The 21,249-nt window shown below is 44.6% G+C and overlaps 1 protein-coding gene and 6 non-coding genes across 7 annotated transcripts in view; 6 read left to right on the top strand and 1 right to left on the bottom strand.

Annotated features, from left to right (window-relative positions):
• Positions 1 to 935: 935 nt before the first annotated feature.
• Positions 936 to 1,008, top strand: TRNAR-CCU. The gene has a single exon. It is a non-coding gene; the product is annotated as a tRNA-Arg (tRNA).
• An 819-nt stretch (positions 1,009 to 1,827) lies between these two features.
• On the top strand, positions 1,828 to 1,910 carry TRNAL-CAG. Its single transcript has one exon. It is a non-coding gene; the product is annotated as a tRNA-Leu (tRNA).
• Positions 1,911 to 2,403: 493 nt separating this feature from the next.
• TRNAF-GAA lies at positions 2,404 to 2,476 on the top strand. The gene has a single exon. It is a non-coding gene; the product is annotated as a tRNA-Phe (tRNA).
• A 379-nt stretch (positions 2,477 to 2,855) lies between these two features.
• TRNAL-CAG lies at positions 2,856 to 2,938 on the top strand. Its single transcript has one exon. It is a non-coding gene; the product is annotated as a tRNA-Leu (tRNA).
• A 3,335-nt stretch (positions 2,939 to 6,273) lies between these two features.
• Positions 6,274 to 6,356, bottom strand: TRNAL-CAG. Its single transcript has one exon. It is a non-coding gene; the product is annotated as a tRNA-Leu (tRNA).
• A 2,499-nt stretch (positions 6,357 to 8,855) lies between these two features.
• Positions 8,856 to 8,928, top strand: TRNAF-GAA. Its single transcript has one exon. It is a non-coding gene; the product is annotated as a tRNA-Phe (tRNA).
• A 1,098-nt stretch (positions 8,929 to 10,026) lies between these two features.
• FAM213B (family with sequence similarity 213 member B) overlaps positions 10,027 to 21,249 on the top strand; it is a 12,141-nt gene continuing 918 nt past the window's right edge. Inside the window, exons 1-6 of the mRNA XM_018552335.1 lie at positions 10,027 to 10,152; positions 13,050 to 13,255; positions 15,136 to 15,187; positions 17,369 to 17,432; positions 18,970 to 19,045; positions 20,870 to 20,984. Coding sequence (XP_018407837.1) covers positions 10,085 to 10,152; positions 13,050 to 13,255; positions 15,136 to 15,187; positions 17,369 to 17,432; positions 18,970 to 19,045; positions 20,870 to 20,984 — 581 coding nt within the window. The 5' untranslated portion in view covers positions 10,027 to 10,084. The remainder of the gene's footprint in view (positions 10,153 to 13,049; positions 13,256 to 15,135; positions 15,188 to 17,368; positions 17,433 to 18,969; positions 19,046 to 20,869; positions 20,985 to 21,249) is intronic.

Here is a 21,249-nt window from a genome sequence, read left to right as displayed (position 1 = left end):
CCCCCCCCCCCCCCCCCACCTCTATTCAAGCTTGGCTTCTCAATTTTTACATAAATGGCCTCTTTCACACCGCTTTAAGGGCCTGTTCACACCATATGCAGTGCGGCCGCAAAGCACTATTTTGATCGCACCGCACTGGACAATTGTGCCTTGCGATCCCACACGGACCGCACCGCAGGCACAATGTGCCTTGCGATCCCGTGCGGGTGATCGCATTGCCGTCGGGGGGAGTGGCTATGGTTCCATTCACTTCAATTGCCAGCCACGCCCCCTCCAGTCCTGTGTACTTGACTGTCTTCAAAGGAGTGACCTTTTTTATGGTAATAGATGAGAACTATAAGGACAACACTCAATATTAGAAAAAAATTAGACTACCAGGTTTTTATTTTTTAAGTCCTCTGCTTTAGGGAAATACATAGTTTTGGGGATCTTATAAATAGTAAAGTCAATACTGTACTGTAAATATTAGTTTGATCCTGGGTTTGGGCAAAAGCTTTTGATGAAGAACATTGCCGCCTCATTAGGAGGGTTATGTCATAATTTCGTTGAGATCTAAACCACACAAACCCAATTAAAAACATTAAATTCTATTAAACAATCACAGGGAAACAATTTCCGATTTTGTAAGTTCAGAAAGAAAATACAGAATTCTCAAGAGAAATATTCCTTTTCCACTGCAATAAAGTATTGTGGATTACCACGCAGGTGAAATGTTTAATCAAAGCATCTTATGGGCTGCAAAAATGTTTTAAAGCTGAAATCTGGAAAGATATGTATAAAAACAATCAATAAATTCTACTGTGTATTCACTAACAATGATTAATGGAAATTTGACTTGATATCAACTTTGTGGAATTCTGTGAACAGGAGCACTTGGGTTGTGAGATGAAGAGAGATACTCATGTTTGAGAGCATCAGTGAGCAGTAGCCGAGTAGCCCCAGTGGCCTAATGGATAAGGCACTGGCCTCCTAAGCCAGGGATTGTGGGTTCAAGTCCCATCTGGGGTGGTGTTTCCTTTTCTAAAGTTAGTCTATTTCTAAAAACATTGACCAAGTCTGACAAACATTTGGCCAAACATTTATTCACATACATTTGATACATTCCATGTATCTTGACTGTCAAGGAGTGCAGTGGTATAAGGGACGGCACTGCCACTAGGCAAACTCGCCAACCGCCTAGGACTCAGGTCTAAGACCCCGTTCACACTGAGTGGTTTGTCGCACGATTTCCGCTCCAAAATCGTGCATATTTCCGCACGATATCGCTCTATGTAGCTTGTCCAATGCATTTCAATGGAGCTGTTCACATCTCACAGCTCAATGTCGCCTCTAGCTCGTCGCTCGAACTTGACCCTTTTTTTGGAGGATGGTGCGCGATTCGGCCCCAATAGACTCAATGGTGTCACGCAAAGTCGTGTATTACCGGCGATATTGCACGACCGTGTCGCGCGATGTCGCGCTACAGAAGGGCCACTTTTGCACTGCAAAATGGAAAGAAAGAATGATTTCACATCAAGACCACTGTTGATTGGTTACAGCCCAATGTAGCAGCGACGAAGTCCCTCCCAAAAGCCGCACCACTTAGCGAGATAAAATGTGCGCTGTTGCTCAATATCAAGCATTGTAACTCAATGCCGCTCAGCACGGAAAAACGCGCAATTCACCATGTCGCTCAGTGTGAATGGGCTCTAACTGATTCAGTTCCAGGGATTTTGCTTCAGTCCTGTCTTTGGTTACACTGTATTATTGTACCAAGTCATTACAATAGAAAGAACAGCTGCTAATTACTACTGAGATCTTATCATCAAGGGGTTAACCTCTATGTGTGTCAGGATGGCCGAGCGGTCTAAGGCGCTGCGTTCAGGTCGCAGTCTCCTCTGGAGGCGTGGGTTCGAATCCCACTTTTGACAACTACCTTTTAGATCTTTCCCATGTCATTGCAAGCTTCTCGAAAAAATCACATGGCGGAATGTTAACAAATTTAGTACATGGACTCATATTAATACACCGACCTGACAAATTTTTAAATACAGGTAAGAAGTTTTGTATGGCAAATTAGTTTATTTCTGAAAACATTGACCAAGTCTGACAAAGTTGGCCAAACATTCATTCACCTACATTTTATACATTCCATTTATCTTGACTGGCAATTTAGCATTTTTTACTTCTCATGTTGCTGTATCTTCTTATTGCATAGGTGCTTGGCTTGCCGGAAAATTTTTTGGGGGCGTTTTAGTACATTTTTGAGCAAATTGTGTGCATTTAGCATGTGTGTGTAAAAAATAAAGACATAAAATAATACCAATTTTAGAAAATAACAAATATGGAAAAAAAAAACCAAGGAAATAAAAGGATTGAATGAAGTCTCTTCCACTCTGTATAACAAAATGTGGCATTTTAAGAGCCGAAATAGCTCAGTTGGGAGAGCGTTAGACTGAAGATCTAAAGGTCCCTGGTTCGATCCCGGGTTTCGGCAGAACCCTTTTGTACATCTTGTCTCTGGAAAGGTAACGTTTTGGGGCCACTATGGGTCCTTCATCAGGCACTTGAATCTGGTGTGCTGGTGACATACTGCATCTACTTGAATTCGAGCAGTGCCATCCGCATTCACTTCAGCACCCACCTACAAGGGGTATGCTGGTAAAGAGTCGAGTGAAATCCAGGCTGGCGCTGGCACTACCAATAGGCAAACTCAGCAGCCACCTAGGTCTCAGGTCTGCAGTCAGGTCTAACTGATTCAGTTAGAGGGATTTTTGTTTGATTATACTGTATCATTGCACTAAGTCTTTGCAATAGAAAGACCACATGCTGAGTACTGCGGAGATCTGATCATCAAAGAGTTAAGTTCTAAGTGTGTCAGGGTGGCCGAGCGGTCTAAGGCGCTGCGTTCAGGTCGCAGTCTCCTCTGGAGGCGTGGGTTCGAATCCCACTTCTGACAACTTCCTTTTAGCTCTTTACAACTCCATTGCAAGCTTCTCGAAAAATCACATTGTGAAATGTTCAAAAAGTTACGACATGGACTAATATTAATACTCTGACCTGACATATTTTACCATACAGGTATGAAGGTGCACCTGACTGGATGGAAACTCAAAGGGTTGTTATAGTGTTCTCGTGCTACATAGCATACATAGCACACACACATATATATATATACAGGTGAAACTTGAATAATTAGAATATCGTGCAAAAGTAATTGCAGTAAGTGCTGCAAAAGGGGCCCAAACCAAGTACTGAGTACATACGCATGCTTGTACTTTTCAGAGGTCCGATATTGTTCTATGTACAATCCTTGTTTTATTGATTGCATGTAATAATCTACTTTTTTGAGGTTGTGGATTTGGGGTTCTTGGGGTTTTCATGAGCTGTAAGCCATAATCATCACAATTATGACAAATCACGGCTTGAACTATCTTGCTTAGCATGTAATGAGTCTATCTCATATATTAGTTTCACCGCATAAGTTGCATTAGTGAAATAAATTAACTTTGCACGATATTCTAATTATTCGAGATTCACCTGTATGGCCAGAGTGGCCAGATTATTATGACCACCTGACCTTTGTAGGCAAATTAGCTATAATTTGGCGCTGAAGTTGCTAGAGGGCCAGACCATTATAAATAGGGACGCAGGTTGTTTACCATGACAGTAGAAGTGATTTGTTTCTGAAGATACGGGGAAACAACGCAATGTAACAGCCTTTGAACGTGGGATGATTGTTGGCGCTCGGAGCCATGGAGCGAGTATCAGCAAAACAGCAGAATTCGTTAAATGTTCAAGAGCAGCTGTTGTTAGAGTGTTTAAAGACCGGACTGTCAGCTGGAAATCTGGGTCTGAACGTGCGAATTGTGGCAGTCAGCGACTAGTCAATGTTAGGGCAGAACGGGGGAGGGGCAAGACTGGTACAAGACAACAGAAGGGCAGCAGTGCAGTGTCAGATTCCTCGCATCACCTTTCATCATCTCGTGGAGTCACGAGGCGGCCCAACGAAGTACTGATGGGGTGGTCATAATAATCTGGCCACTCTGTGTATATATACATGCATAACATCTTAGGAAAGGTAAGGCACAATATATCTTTTTTTTGGGGGGAGGGGTGGGGCTGGACAGGATGATTGTTTATGTATTTCTGTATTTTTGGGAAAATAATAAATAGGAATTGAAAGAAAAAAAAAAACAATTTCTTTTTGAGCGTATATATGAAATTATGGCATTATTTAACCACTTGAAGTCGGCGGTGTTACACCCCCTTCATGGCCAGGCCATTTTTCAGTATTCAGCGCTGTGGTACCTTGAGTGACATTTATTCCGTCATGCAACGTTGTACGGAAATACATTTTATACCATTTTTTAGGGACAGATAGAGCTTTATTTTGGTGGTATTTAATCACCACTACGGGTTTTTTTTACATTTTTTAAATATAAAAAGGAAAAATTACCAAAAATAAAAAAAAAACAGTTCCCCCTATATTAAATGATAAAACATTTATTATTACCTAATTTTTTGCTTAAATATAAGAGACGGGGTCACGTCGGGTAAATAGACAACAAACATGTCAAGCCTTAAAATTGCGCACGCGCGAAACCTCAAAAAACAGCAATACCCAAAATTGGCCATAGGCGACGATTTAAAAGCTTTTACCGCTCATCAGTTTAGTGTTATTAATGATTGATGGCCCTAGAATGATTGCTCTCACTGCGAAGTTAGCGGCGATATGTTACATGTGTAGCGCAATTTTCATTTTCGCACGCTGGCGCATCGAACGCGTATTTACGTTTATATGTGCGTAAACGTGGGGGTGGGGGACTTAAACATTTTGTTTGCTTTTTTTAACTCTTTTTTTATGTGACTTTAATTTTTTTTTACTTTTTTTTACATTTATTGTTATTGCTATTACATAGGGAGATAACAATCACCCTATATAATAGCAAAGGCACACTGACAGGTCCTCTTTATGGTGACATTAGGAGTCTCTAAGACCCCTAATGTCACCTGGTGACCCCCAAAGAAGCTGATGAAGCACAGATCTGCTCCCCCAACTTCTTCTCTCTGGCTATAGCAGCCAGATGACTGACAGGCGAATGCGGAAGTGATGTAATACACATTACTTCCGCATTCATGGCTGGTGTGCGGTGCCCGACACTGTCCCGATGCAGCGATCCCACTGCATTGCACTTTTTTTTTTTAGAACATTATTGAAAAGTCAGCGTAGATGGAGGAAACTGTTGCACTTTTTCCATCTGACCATAGAAAATCTGCAGATAATCTATAGGTGTATGGCCAGTTTTATGAAATATCACTTGTGACTTTTCAATAAAGTTCTAAAAAAAAAAAAAGGTACAATGTAGTGGGATCGCTGCATCGGGACAGTGTCGGGCACCGCACACTGCCACTGTGCGTTTTGTGCAGCGGCTGGTATGAAAAGGGTTAAACAGGGGTTAAATGAGAACTATGGGGTCAGTGTTTTTCCCCATAGTTCTCCTTAGGGTAACGGGAGGACACAAACTAGCGTCCTCCCGTCACCCTAAGCTCAGTATACCGCGAGCTGTAGCTCGCGGTATACTGAGACGCAGCAGCTGATGCGGATCCCGACAATTATGTCTGGATCCGCCCAGCTGCGTGAGTGACAGCTGGCTCTGCCTATCTAGAGGCAGAGCAAGTTGTACCCGCCCCCTCCCCCGTCCGATCCGCCAGTCAGCACTGGAGGATCGGGGAGGGGGGAATCCAGCCCCTCCCCCTGTCACGGCAGAGAGCTGTGACAGGATCGAGAGGTGAGCGAACGCCGGTATGTGTTCGCTCACTTCCCGATCTACTGAGCCGACCTGTGACAGTCTCATTGTCATAGGTCAGCTAGAACTACGAGGTGAGTGAAAAGCACTCACCTCATAGTTCTCCTTTAAGTCTCCTCCACCATTTTGTAAAAGTTAATGCTCACTGTAGTGCCGAAATAGCTCAGTTGGGAGAGCGTTAGACTGAAGATCTAAAGATCCCGGGTTTCGGCAAAGTTTTTTTGATACGTGAAAATGTATTTATTTATTAAAAATATCCTTAAATATATTAAAGAATGCCATCATTTCATATACACACTCAAAAAAATAAATATATTTTTTTAAATGCAGCCTGACTTTTATATTATAAAAAACAATTTAAAACTGTATATTTATCCTGTTCAGCCCCCGCCCCCTCCAAAAAAAATTAATTACATATTGCTCCTTATCTGTGATGATATACGTGTATATACTAAAAGGATACTTGTATGTACTAAAAGGTATTTGTCAGAAGTGGGATACGAACCCACGCCTCCAGAGGAGACTGCAACCTGAATGCAGCGCCTTAGACCGCTCGGCCATCCTGACACACAAGTTAACCTGCTGACGATTAGATCCCAGTAGCAATTAGCAGCTGTTCTTTCTATTGCAATGACTTGGCATACCCCTTGTAGGTGGGGGCTGAAGTGAATCCGGATGGCGCCGCTCGAGTCCAAGTACATACAGTATGTCACCAACACTCCGGAGTTAAGTGCCTGGTGAAGGGACCCCAAAGTGGCCCCAAAACGTTGCCTTTTCTGTGACAAGATGTCCCCGCATAAATAAAGACACTCGACTCTGGTGTGCTGGTGACATCCTGTATCTCCAAGTGACCAAAGGGTCACAACTGCTGTGAATTTGACTGAGGAAGAGTCCGGTCTTTATTATTATACAGGGTTTATATAGCGCCAACAGTTTCCTCAGCGCTTTACAATATAAGGAAGACAAGATGGTAAGGGGAGGGCCCTGATCCTGAGAGCTTACAATCTAATAGGGAGGGGGAAGTAATACATGAGGAGGTAGCTGTGTGGGGATGCTTTGTTTGAGAATGTGATGGTTGAGCGGTTAGGTTGAGGTGGGATAGGCTTCCCTGAAGAGATGAGTCTTAAGGGATCGCCTGAAGGCAGTCAGAGTGGGAGGTAGATGGACAGGTTGAGGTAAGGAGTTCTAGAGGATGGGAGAGACTCTAGAGAAGTCCTGGTGGCCAGCATGGGAGAAGTTGATGAGGGAGCTGGAAAGCAGAAGGTCTTTGGAAGAGCGGAGGGGAGGGTTAGGGTGATACTTTGAGACAAGGTTTGAGATATAGCCGGGGGCAGAGCTGTGGATGGCTTTGTAAGCGGTTGTTAATATTTTTAACTTTATTCTTTAGGCTATTGGAAGCCAGTGCAGGGATCGGCAGAGGGGGGGTGGGGGTGGTTGTACTGCATCGCATTTTGCTATGCTTAAAAAAAAGTGGAGCATGCAGTACTTTTTTTTCAGCCTGAGTTGCAGTGGTGTGAATCGAGCCCAACCATCCCAAGGCAAGTTGATTTGTCTTGTTGGGGTTGCGCTGGAAACAATGGCCAACACAGCATTGAGGGCTACTTTGCACATATCTGCGCGGAACACTGCAAGAATCCATGGGTACTTTCGACAATCAGTTTTGGACATTTCTGAATGTTCAAAACAGCTCGTTCACCCCGACGTAACTTCTATACATGTTATGCTTGGCCTAAGTCTGGTTATGGCAATGTTGGAGGAAGGACCATTAGATCTTCAGTCTAATGCTCTCCCAGCTATTTCGGCCCCTCAAAGCTGTGAAATTGAATCTCTGAATTCTTTAACCTGAAAACAAAGAACTTGTCGCGTCTTTGAAGAAAGCTACCATATCCTAAGCCCTCGTTCACACCTGAACGTTTTGTAGCGCGTTCTACGCTCGACGAACGCTCTACAAAAGTGAATGTCACTGGCATTTCTTAAACGTCAGAATTGGTAAATAAAGTGTTGTGAACAGTGTGTGTTTCTAATAAATCATGCGTTGGGTGACTCTCAAGGTGTACGCAGCGCCTTAGACCGCTCGGCCATCCTGACACACATAGAGGTTAACCCCTTGATGATCAGATCTCCGTAGTAATTACCATGTGATCTTTATATTGCAATGACTTGGTACAATAATACAGTGTGAACAAACAGGTCGCAGTGAGACAGGACTGAAGCAAAATCCCTGGAACTGAATCAGTTAGACCTGACCGCAGACCTGAGACCTAGGCGTCTGCCGAGTTTGCCTATTGGCAGTGCCGGCCCTGATGTCACTGCACATCTTACCGGCATACCCCTTGTAGGTGGGGGCTGAAGTGAATGCGGATGGCGTCACTCAAGTCCAAATACATACAGTATGTCACCAACACTCCGGAGTTAAAGGGTTATTAAACCCTCCAGTGTTTTTGCATATATCTATGGCTAGCAAGCAGTAGATATATGCAAAAATTGTCAAAAAAAAAACGCTTTAAAAGTGGTTTAAACTTACCTGTGTCTTCTCCGCGCGCCCCCGTCCGAAAATGTGAAAATTCTCGGGTGGCCGCAAAGCATCTTGGGCCGGGCGCATGCGCAGTTCACATTTTCGTCCGGGAGATGAGAAGAGACACTATGTAAGTCTATGGACGCGTGCACCCGCATTCAGACACGGTGGGACAGGAAGTGCCAGCAGGGACAGAGGAGTCAGCGCTGGATCGGAGACCCACTGCAGCGCTGGAGGGACAGATGAAGAGGACAGGAAGGAAGAAGAAAATCAAATTAAGAGACATAATTTAAGGTAAGTGCTGACACTAACAACTAACACTTTATGTGCCTGGTGAAGGGACCCAAAGTGACCCCAAAACTTTGCCTTTCCTGAGACAAGATGTCCCCGCATGAGCAAATTGTGTGCATTTAGCATGTGTGTGTAAAAAATAAAGAAATTATAAAATAATACCAATTTAATAAAATAACAAATATGGAAAAAACAACAAAAAATTAAAGGATTGAATGAAGTCTCTTCCACTTTTTGAAAACATTTGCTGTGTTTCATGAGCCGAAATAGCTCAGTTGGGAGAGCGTTAGACTGAAGATCTAAAGGTCCCTGGTTCGATCCCGGGTTTCGGCAGAGTCCTTTTGTACATCTTGTCTCTGGGAAGGGTAACGTTTTGGGGCCACTATGGGTCCCTTCATCAGGCACTTGAATCTGGTGTGCTGGTGACATCCTGTATCTCCCAGTGACCAAAGAGTCACAACTGAGGAAGACTCCGGTCTTTATTATTATACAGGATTTATATGGTGCCAACAGCTTTACAATATAAGGAAGAAATTACAATCACAATACAATTCAAGACAAGATGGTAAGGAGGGCCCTGCCCCTGAGGGCTTACAATCTACAAGGGAGGGGCCAGTGATACATGAGGAGGTAGCTGTGTGGGGATGAATTGTTTGAGAACGTGATGGTTCTGTGGTTAGGTTGAGGTGGGATAGGGTTCCCTGAAGAGATGAGTCTTAAGAGATTGCCTAAAGGCAGTCAGAGTGGGAGATAGACGGACAGGTTGGGGTAAAGAGTTCCAGAGGATGGGAAAGACTCTAGAGAAGTCCTGGAGGCGAGCATGGGAGGAGTTGACAAGCAGTTTATTATTGCTCGAGCCCCCGTTTGGAAAGCTTTTATCTCACTCCACACCCCTGTGACCATTTCATTTTTTTAATCTTTAGAGTGCACACAGGAAGTGGCTGCAAAAGGGTTACAGGAGATCAGCAGCACTGGCATGCAAAAAAAGGAGAAAAAAAAGGATTTTTTTTAAAAAATAAAAAAAATAAACTTACCAATTATTTGATGCACGGAGTTGGGGCGTGCTAGATGCCATTCAGTTCGGGTTTACCTTTATTATAATGGAATCCTCTCTATGTATTTAATATACAAAAGCAATCATGGAATTGTATTAATGTATTAAAAACAAACAAATGGAGGTCAAAGGGGAAGATAAAAAGGAAGTTAACACTTTACAGAATCTGCAACATTCCAAAGTGATACATTCCAGCTGAATGATACAATTGTGACTTCAGCCCCAGTTCATTGCACTGTTATGAAAGGTGTCAGCTTATGCAACTGAGACCCGCCTGTATGACCATATAAGGGAAGCTGGGCCCTCCCCTCTCTCCACACCCAGGGCTATCCTAGCTCTGTGATTGGCTGGCCCCTGCTCCGTCATGGAGTGATAGTACTGATATTAGGAAGTGAGTAAGCTGTCTGCAGACATTGTCAGCAAGCAAAGGGCAAGATGGGCAACGTGGATCTGGCCAAGCTTGGTGCCATCCTGGTGAAAAACGTAGTGACCGGAGAGGTGAGGTGTCTTTCTTGCAATCTAGGTCTTAAAGGGTCCCTTCACCTGCAACTTTTGGTAGATGCCAGAGACAAAAACCACCTGGCAGTTTATTGCACCTCTTAGGGACTCTTGGGAGGGTCTCTGCACATGCTGTGCTCATTATAAGATTCGCCCACTCTCCCTGGTGAATGCATTATTAATTTATACTATAGGAGACTGTAAGAGGAGGAGCTGGGACACACAAAGGGGGGGGGCAGGGACACTCAAAACTCCCAAGAGTCAGTAATTGATGGCAGGGGGATCTCAATGGTGTAGCATGACTTTTTTATGAATCCAGGGACCCTGACCACCAGACTCCACCTCTATTAAAACCTCACTTTTCTGTGTACATTCCTTTTAATGCTTTGCTAATGTGCAATGTATGCGTAAGCCATGCATTGATGTGATAGGAAATATATTGCTATCAGATTAAATGACATTCATGCTGTGTTACTTATCTTTAGCCAGATCATCCCTAGAAGTTTCCTGCAGCATGCGTATACTTTTAATGGAAGAGGTGTTCAGCTTTGCATGGGGGAGAAGACCCTCTAGTCACACCCCTCATGGGGGTCTCCACACCAATCTGAATGTTAATAGATCTGCTGAGTTGTTTTATCTGATGCTGCTGCGGTTTATCATCGATGAGACTCTCTGAGGTCTGTAGTGATGGGCTGCGGTAATGCAGCTGTTCAGTTGCATCATCCTCAGCAGCCGTGACGCTGTATGCGAATGCTGCGTGCCATTCATTGCTTCCTATGCTGACCCGTCTATGGTTGTTTCACAGTTAAAGGGAAACGGGTCCAAATAATAACAGGTTTGAATGAACACACCACTTACGTAAGACCATATATGCTGATGAAGGTTTATGTGCGCAGAGTTCAGCCTTAATGCCCGACTGCCGGCAAAGAAAAAAACTGTAGTGGGGCTACTCCTGCACTGCAAGGGTTAAGTGTAGACATGTGCGATTTTCGTTTCAAACCAAATCAAAATTGGCACAAATTTTCCTAAATTCGGACTTTTGCGCGGGCGTGTTCGCAGCTCCATGTGCCGAGCCCGCCAGGAAGCTTGACAGTGCCACAGCGCCAATCACAGGTACTGAGACGTTTTCCCATCCTGCAGCTGCAGAGATCGGGAAATGTCTCAGTGGCTGTCATTGGCGCTGTCAGGTTCCTGGCGAGCTCGGCACGTGGAGCTGCGAACACGCCAGAGCCCATCACTAATCTGCATCCAAATTTCCATTTCCGAATTTCTGACTCCCGTCCGAATTTCGTTCAAAAATTAAACTGAAATGGACATGCAACTTTTTTTTTTTTCTGGCCAATCAGACGTGTTTTGGTGTAATGCATCCGAATGGGTCTGAAAACAAACTTTTGTTATGGCAACATGGGAGCCATATACAGTATATACATATAATACTAAAGCTGAGGCTCCTTGACCCGCATGACATTCGGGATACAAATTGCATTCGGTAGCTCCCGAATGCCATTCGGGTCTGGGAGCCATATACATATATTACTAAAGCTAAGCCTCCCAGACCCGAATATGTGTAAACTCGTGAAACTAACAAAAATTTTAGATTTCGGACGAATCTGAAACCCGAACCAAATTGAATTTCGGATCCAAATCCTGAAATTCCAAAAGAAGGAAATATCCGTACCAAACAAAACTTGATTTGCGTAGGGGATTTAATTAAACAGATGACTTGCCTTATCCCGTGGTGGGTCAGTCCTCGCTTTATCTCCCCCTCTTCTCCGACTGTGGTAAGTTCCTTGATGTCCTCACGTCTAATGTAAGTCAATGGACCTGCATAACTCGTGGTCACATGAGCAGTCCTTAGACCACTGGTGCCAGGGGTAGAACAAGCTTAAGGGACCGGTTAAGTAGCAGAGAGGAACCAAGGGTTACGTAAGTAAAATAGCTTTAATAGTGTCCCCTAGACATCATTGAGCACTTAACCCTTGCAGTGTGTGTGTGTGTCCCACCACAAGGGTATTTTTTTTTTTGATTGCCCGTAGATGGGCATTAAAGGTGGCAAAGGCCTTGGAACAATACAAAGAATGGAGCCATAAGACACAGCCAGAAAACAGCTGCAGACCCCTGATTACATCCAAACACGAATCACATGGGCTGAAGAGATCCACAGATAAAGGGGGCTCCTGCTCGGCAGTAGTGGGGATCTCATCCAGGAGAGCATGAACCTGAATGCACACATTAAAGTGATAAGAGGCTGTAGTGATAACGGTCCTGTAGTCATGAGGATAAAAAAGAGAATGGGGTGGGGAGCTGCTGTCCAGACTTTATAGAGTTAAATTGGGTATACAGGTTTCTATTTTCTTTGTTCAACCATCGGGCTGAACAAAGAAAATCGAACGGATTCCCCTAGTAATGCTAACAAGCGTTCATTGAGGAATCTCCCGCTGTCTACATTGTATACCGACAGCGGCCGGCGGCTTATTAACTGCTCGCTCTGTTTGGCCATTTTTTGTTGCATTTAGCTGTTTGCTTGCAGTTCATCTTCAATGTTATTAGTTATGCTGGTGATGTACACTGAGTGGCCAGATTATTATGACCACCTGACATTTGTAGTCAAATTAGCTATAATTTTGCACTGAAGTTGCTAGAGGGCCAGACCATTATAAATAGGGAAGCGGGTTGTTTACCACGACAGTAGAAGTGATTTGTTTCTGAAGATACGGGGAAACAACACGATTTAACAACCTTTGAATGTCGGATGATTGTTGGCGCCGGAGCCATGGAGCGAGTATCAGCAAAACAGCAGAATTCGTTAAATGTTCAATAGCAGCTGTTAAAGTGTTTAAAGACCGGACTGTCAGCCGAAAATCTGGGTCTGAACGTGCGAATTGTGGCCGTCAGCGACTAGTCAATGTGAATTAAATACTTTGTGGAAAGACAACACGAGCGTCCTCTTCTTCCTGCGAAGGTTTGGCTGCCAGATTTGCCGCTGGATTGCGAAAGACGTCTCGCAGCTCAAGGAATCATTGGATGCCAATCAGATCCGGCTCATTGGTATCGGCCCGGAAACTTTGGGTCTGCAAGAGTTCCAAGAGGGCAATTATTTCACAGGAGGTGAGTCGTAGTGTGTGTATAAAATCCGGAACTGATCACATGTTGCACTTAAAGGGACTCTCAATTTTCCCATTCAGGTCACCCTCATGCAGTGCTCCTGTCTGGACAGCCAATTGTCTGACTCAAACATGGTCATGGTGGGAGGGGATGACAACATTAATCCCATGTAAGCTCCAACACCATCTGACAAGGAGCTTACACAGGGTTAGGGCTCTGTGGACAATGGAGCAATGATGGAGTGCCTAAATTGGTAAAGTGACAGTCTCTTTTAATATGGACCTTTTCAGTAACTTCACAAACCGTTCCTGACATGTCACAATATACAGCAACAGTATCATTTATTAGGAAAGCTCCACTTTTTATCACAGAAAATCCATCCTAGGCTGCAGTCCAGTGACTTGGCCTAGGCTGAGATGATGTCGTCAGTCTGCTGCATGCAGGAAGAAACATTTCCCCAGTCTCCCCTCCCCCAGTGATCAGATTGTACATTGTACTAAGTCACAAGGTGAGAGTCTGCAGCAGGAGCTGCTTGTTTGTGAACACAGCAAAGAATAGGCACCAAGATTTACATGATTGTCATCTCTGAGCCAGCATCTCAGTCCAGGAAGTAGATTGTGACCCCGGATGATGTCTGAACATAGATGGCTCTTTCCTTTTTGGAGATAAAGGCAGTAGAAGACATTGTCAGGGGAAGTGCTGTGATCTCTGTGAGAGGTAATACATACCTGGAAGTGACATCACTGGTTGCCAGGTGCTAGGCGGGACGCTGGCAAGAGTGTCCTGGTTTATCGAAGCCTCCAACTCCTCGATCTCCAACCATCTGACTTCTGGTTTAGTTAAGGTGCCCATACACTACACTATTCTCGTACAAAGAATCACAGGAAATCCAGCGATCATACGAGAATCGTGCAGTGTGAATGAAGACGTGCGACCGTTTCTAATGTACGGACGCACGTCTTTTGTCTAAGGAGCACGCTAGAAAACCAGGCGAAAATCGTACGATTTTCGGCTGGTTTTTAGCATGCTCAGGAGACAAACACGCATACGGCATTGCGGTCATAGGAAGCCCGCTCCTCAGGGGGGCAGGCTTGCGATGATCGCAAGTACGATCTGCCTGTCCAAGATGGGCAGATCGTACGTTTTAAAAAAAAATTACTTTACAACCATCGTCTTGCGATGGTTGTAAAGTGTATGGCCACCTTAGAAGTAAGAGATTTGGCCGAGAAGTCTGTACTGTGCGTGCACCACCTGCGGAATTTCCCTATACACATACTACACCGCAATAAAGTATTAAAAAGAACTCGGGTCACACTAATCCAGCACATTATTAATCCGAGTTGCCCCACTCAATATAGCGGCCATATTGAGTGGGGCAACTCGGATGAATAACGTGCTGGATTAGTGTGACTCGAGTTTACTGTAATACTTTTATTATTTTTAAAAAGGAGCGGACTTGATGGGCCACTTGGCCTTTTTTTGTTGTCCCTCTTCTATGTTTCTATGACATCATACGTGCCATTACCCCAGACTCTGTTATACTACTGATGGATCATATCCATTCACCAACAACACAGCCCAGTATATATATAATGATCTCCAGAGGACGGTTACGTGGAATAAACAAATCTCGGCCTCAGGGATCATATTTCCTTTTGGTCTACGGTGGCCCTGGTGGCTCCGGGCTTATTGTACAGCTCCGCTCTTTGGACTTCTATATAAACCAATGAATGTTAATGAACAATCCGCGGCTTTGTGGAGGACGTCCTGCACAGAGACGGTTTACAATCAATGATGTTTTATAACTGAACTTGTGTAACATCGAACACATGTTGTGTAATGTTTGTGTAATCCACTGGAAACATTTTCTTTGTGTTTTCCAGAGTTATATCTAGATGAATCGAAGCAGAGCTACAAGGAGCTGGGGTTTAAAAGGTGAGAATCCACAGATAGCTGCAGAGCTATGTATCTTTACACTAGATCACACCAAGAAATGCAGATTCCTCCTTTCTCGGGGCTTGAGAAAATGAGATGAAAACTTGAGGAATCAAAGTAGTAATAGCCAGAGAGATCCTTGTATTGTAGGAAGACAACTCTCCTGATGTCTGCACTTCAGTTAAATTGACACTAAACTTGGGAGTTCAATCTTAAAAACACATTCAAGTCCCTTTTAATTATTAACAAAAATGTATCCAATTTGTGTATCACTCGGCTGTAGATCCTCCAATCATCTCTAAATTGGTGCTGACACTGTCCTTCCTTCTGGAGGGGTGCTACGTCTGCTCCCCATGGCCCCTGTGTGTGTTGTAAAGTAGTCACCGCTCCAAGCTCACTCCCAGGATGGACTACAATCTCAATACAAATGAGGAAACTAAACATGAGATTGTAGTCCATCCCGGGAGTGATCTTGGAGCGGTGACTACTTCACAACACACACAGGGACCATGGGGAGCAGACGTAGCACCCCTCCAGAAGGAAGGACAGTGTCAGCACCAATTTAGAGATGATTGGAGGATCTACAGCCGAGTGATACACAAATAAGATACATTGGTGTTCATAGTTGAGGTTCTCAAATGTATTAAGGTTTATCTCCTGAGTTTAGTGTCACTTTAAACAGTATAAGATACACCTGAAGAGTTGTCTGTATATAATGCAGGGATCTCTCTGGCTACAGTCTCATTTTTGATTCATCTATTCAATCAATTTCTAAACAATACATTTTTTTATGGACTCTGAGATTTGTTTCGTTTGGCACTCGTCTGTGTTGATCCTCATTAAAATGATGGGGTGCCAATACACCCTAAAGTGTTGAAAATAGGACATGACCCTTTGTACTGCAGCTGTGATTTGCCATGCACAGCAGCGTGCTACAATGCAGGTGTTTTGCTTTAGTGCGTTATGGTGTGCATGGTAAATGAATGGCAGTGACACATGCTAGGTGTCTTACACAGAGCAATAACATGCAGTGCCAGATTTCTAACAAGGCCAACCAAGGCCCGGGTTTCTCCATGTTGGGGGAGGGGTTTGTTGGTGGGTAGGGGGGGGCATTGAGAAATCTGGCCTTGGGGTAGCAGAGAGTAAATCCGGCCCTGATGACGTGCATCACTCCTACACAGAAGTCTGAATTGGCCCTATAAGAAGAATGCTAAATAATGCTTCAATGTGACTGCCAACATCTCCCCCCTGCACTTACTTGCACTGTTACTGCACAGGAAAAATAACATCCTGGCCAAATGTTTATTAACCCCTTGCAGTGGGACTACCCCAGCAATGCAAGTGTTAACTGCTCATTTTGGTCTAGGGAGGAAAATAAAGTTATACTCACTCGATCCTCCAAGACAGCTTGATCTTAGACCGGTCCTTGAAGGCTCTCTCCCCCTCTGCTGCAGAGGTCTAAAGCCCCTGAGTCATGTTCTATACACAGTGTGTAGGATGTGAGGATGCCGAGGGACATACCATCGCTGCAGTGTAGGAGGGGACAGGCTGGGGAGAATGCTGCGACAAAATATTCACTCTCGGAGGATCGAGTGAATATGACTTTTTTTTTTTTTTTTCCACCCCAAACCAAAATGAGCATGTAAAGGATAATATTTTTTCTCTCTCCCCCCAATGTTAATGTCAGCACTTACCATAAATAATGTCTCTTAATCCGATCTTCCCCTTCTTTCCTGATGTTTTCCTCTGTCCCTGCACGGTGCGGCGGCTCTCCGATCCAGCGCTGACTCCTCTCTGCTTGCAGGCACTTCTGATCCAGCGGTGCCTGCATGCGGGTGCACGCGTCCATAGACTTACCTTGCGTCTCTGCTCGTTTCCCGGCCGAGACTCCGAACTGCGCATGCACCTGCCCCAAGATGCTTTGCGGCCGCCGGAGCAGTTTTGTTTTCTCGGACGGGAACGCGCAGCGAAAACAAGGTAAGTCTAAACCGTTGTTAAAGCGTTTAAAAAAAAATAAATATTTTTTGCCTATATCGATTGCTTGAAAGCAGTAGATATAGGCAAAAAACCCCCGGAGGCTTTAGAACCCCTGGCCCACTGCAAGGGTTAATAACAATTTTTGCCCGGAGTTCTTAACGTTTTACTGATGGAAGCTGATCTGGAAATTCATCTTTCTTGCAGATATAATGCGCTTTCTATCGTCCCCGCTGCTCTGGGGAAGAAGGTCCGAGATATTGTTACAAAGGTGAGAAAGGAGAAAATGTTACAAAGTATCTATTTTATGTCCTGTGCTCCTCAGCTCCTTCTAGTGGCCATAGTGTATTACTGCAACACGACATTGGAACCGGGAAGAATATGTTAAAGGAGAACTATGAGGTGAGTGCTTTTCACTCACCTCATAGTTCTAGCCGACCTGTGACAATGAGACTGTCACAGGTCGGCTCAGTAGATCGGGAGGTGAGCGAACACATACTGGCGTTCACTCACTTCTCAATCCTGTCACGGCAGAGAGCCTTGACAGGGGAGGGGCTGGATTTCCCTTCTGCCTCTAGATCGGCAGAGCCAGCCGTCACTCACGCAGCTGGGCGGATCCAGACATAATTGTCGGGATCCGTTTCAGCTGCGGCGTCTCGGTATACCGCGATCTGTAGCTCGCGGTATACTGAGCCTAGGGTGACGGGAGGACGCTAGTTTGTGTCCTCCCGTTACCCTAAGGAGAACTATGGGGAAAAGCCCTGACCCCATAGTTCTCCTTTCAGAACGTTTCTGTTTGTCATTATTCGCCCAAAACAAATGTTCACAGATATTTGCAGGGCAAAGGGACCTGCAAATTGTTTATATAGAGACCCTTCACTGTTTTTCAATTTTGTATTAAAATAAAGAAATGAGCGCAGCAATAAATCACTTCAATCTGAACTATCCGAAGGGATTTTTGCCTGAAATGTCGTTTTTTTTTTTTTTTTTTTTTTTTCCTGGAGTAAGTTGGATGTTTTTCCGCAGGAAATGGACACGTGTGATTGTGTATTATCCCAAATGCTCAATATAAAATATTTTCCAGACATGCTGACAGCCAGGTCCCCATTAGGCTCAGTGCGTAGGCTCTCAGTCTGGAGAGCGGTCGCTGTGCTCTGTGAGGGCTGGTCTGGATCTCCAGCATGCTACCAGCACAGAACATTTTAACCCTTGCTGCAGCACAATCGTGCATGACAAAGTAAGAGGCCAGCATCCAGTACTGGTCATTCTGTATGACTGCGTTCAGTTAGACAAAACTAGATGCACTTGGGTAGTTCACCTGCCCACCAAACCTTTTGTGTGTCCTAGCAACCAGTGAAACTGCAATCCATGCAACACCATTGGTTGTCTGGTGGCTGAGCTGCGCGGCGTCATTGGACGGCTGAGCTCGCACGGCGTCATTGGTTGTCTGGTGGCTGAGCTCGCACGGCGTCATTGGTTGTCTGGTGGCTGAGCTCGCACGGCGTCATTGGTGGCTGGGCCACACTGCGTCATTGGTTGCTAAGTTGCTGGCAGCCCCATATCATTGGTTGTTACGATGTACCCGCCGGCATTCTAGCACCCAATGAGGCTGTGCACTCCAGCGGTCCTTGCAACCATTGAGGAAGGCTTTGCGGGTTGTATAGCGTCATTGGTTTCTAGGACACGGGCTGGGATTGGTTCTCTTAGATTGCTGAATCCGGATTTCTGGCCGGTGAATGTTGAAGTGAATAGAACTCTGGCCAGTTCACTCATCTCAAGATAATTCATATAATTGGTTTTTTTTTCAGGCCAACGCTGTTGGGGTTCAGGGCAATTTCAGTGGAGATCTCCTACAGAGTGGTGGGATGCTCATCGTCAGCAAAGGTAAGTACCAGGAAGATGTTGTCTGATGGCCACATGTACACGGATCTATTGCAAAGCAACCTATCAGTGTGGGAAGCTGCAGATGGAAGCTGCAATTCCCTGACTCCTGTAGTGTACAAATATATGGTGGGAGGTATAAATATATATCTACCCAAATACATGTATTGATATTTATCTGCGTTGTGAAAATCCAGGCAACCTCAATTCTTTTACAGAGAGTAGCGTTTAATTGTATCGATGAGGCAGATGAACAGGAACAGTCCAGCAGAGTAATACAGAGTCAAATATCTAGACCTCAGATAAAGGTTCCATGAGGACCCACTCCAACTACCCAGCATATATCTCCAATCTATATATGCACCTCTGTGCCTCTCCATGACTCTGAACTCCCCTCCCAGCCACCTTAGGCTCTCTATTCATATACAGTTTAGTACCATTCACTAACACTAAATGGATTCTGATTGGCTGGTCTAATTACCCCTTTGATGTTCCATTGTGTACAATCAACAAAACAGGACGGTCACCTGGTCAATAAACTAACACAATACAAACCTAGTTAGCATAGGTGTGTTAAATAACATCAGCTAAAAGAATGCAATACATGAGAATACACCCTAAATATACCCCTAATGTATCTACTTCAATCATAATTTACAACAACTCCCAGTTCACATACAATTGTAGGGCTGTAAAACTGAATCTACTCAGATTCACTGACACACAACCTAGGAGCCAGAGTGTGACAGCTTCCATCTGAGTCTTCTCACTAGTATTTCACTTCACGGGAGAATGCCTTTAGCTTACTTGTGTCCTTTTTATAAGGTATTTCTAGACTGTCCTTGGCACCGTCCCTTTCATTCATTTTCAGTTATTTCAATCACAGAGGCGCAGCATCACATGTGGGCATCACCCAGGGTGGTCTGCAAGCAAACACAGCCTGACTAGGAAAGCCCACTGATATCTACTCAAGGCATTTTGATATTTCCATATCTCCTCCCTAGAGCCTGCCCACTGCTTGCATCAGGGCTGAGGGCTCATGAGAGGCGTACTGAGGCAGGGTGCCATTATGTTTTCAGGAAGCAATGAACTGCACTGTCAGACCCTCCCACCAGTCATCTGCCTGTGTTGCATAGGGAAGCATAGAGACTCAGTGATGACATCACTGTGTCCTAAATAAGGTATGTAAAAAAACAAAGGCTTTATTGAAACATTTAATCAGAGTGTTGGTAAACAATGGGGGAGGGAGAATCTGGGGAAGGTAAAATATCAGCTGATTAAACTTCAGCTTTAACAAGGTAAAGGCAGAGTTGTTTGTCTTGCAGTGCTGGGGTCCTGGCTTCAGCTTCCACTAGGGTTGTATGTACAATGGAGTTGGAATGTTTTGCCACAGTGAGATTTGCTTTCCTTGGCCTGTTCATTGGAGGGTTCCTCGATTTTCTGTCCATACTGCCCAGTAGTGTGCTTTAATGCCTGCAGCATAATGATTAGAGTGTAAGCTCCTCTGACACAGGGACAGGACTGATGCACATGGTCCCTGGGATTGGAAGCACTTCAGTTTACTTCAGCACTGAATAGGAGAAATGGATGAAATAGTGCAAATAAGCTGGCAAGCTAAACGGGACAATACCCAAAAGCAGCCACAAGGTGGCGACAAAGAGCTTCATTGACTCCACTTTGCCTTGCTGACCCGCTGCCAATTTATACTATGACACATTGATGGGCTGCTGGATTAACCCTTTAAGTGCCAGATTTGCATGAAAGGTTTTTTTTTTAATACATGTACTGCCTTGATTTGAACTCACTATCCTCTTATTGTTCTTCTAGGTGGAGAGAAAGTGCTCCTCCACTTTGTCCAAGACTCTCCAGGCGACTATGTTCCTCTAGAGACCCTGGTCACAACGCTGGGGATTACAGCCGATGTGACCGCCAGCCAGCGCTAGAGTTTTTTTTTTTTTTTTTTTAATATGCTTTTATCTGTACATGGGCGATTCATGCTTATGCAGCACGGTGACTACTGTACTGCTCTTCCCGCTCTCACTGCACGTTCAACCGGCAATAGACATGTTGTAATTGTCACCCGCTTGTCATTTCTCTCTGTATCTAAAGACGTCCATTTTGCTAGCTGAGTGATCTTGGAGGGGGTGGTGGGGTGTTTGATATGTTGGATTTTAAAGCCTTGTATGTCCCCCCCCCCCCCCCCCTTA

Source organism: Nanorana parkeri, unplaced genomic scaffold (assembly GCF_000935625.1).
Source record: "Nanorana parkeri isolate BGI_ZX_2015 unplaced genomic scaffold, ASM93562v1 scaffold5, whole genome shotgun sequence".
Classification (NCBI taxonomy): Eukaryota; Metazoa; Chordata; class Amphibia; order Anura; family Dicroglossidae; genus Nanorana; species Nanorana parkeri.
The sequence above is the reverse complement of the archived record's forward strand: the minus strand, read 5'-3'. Positions and strand labels throughout refer to the sequence as shown.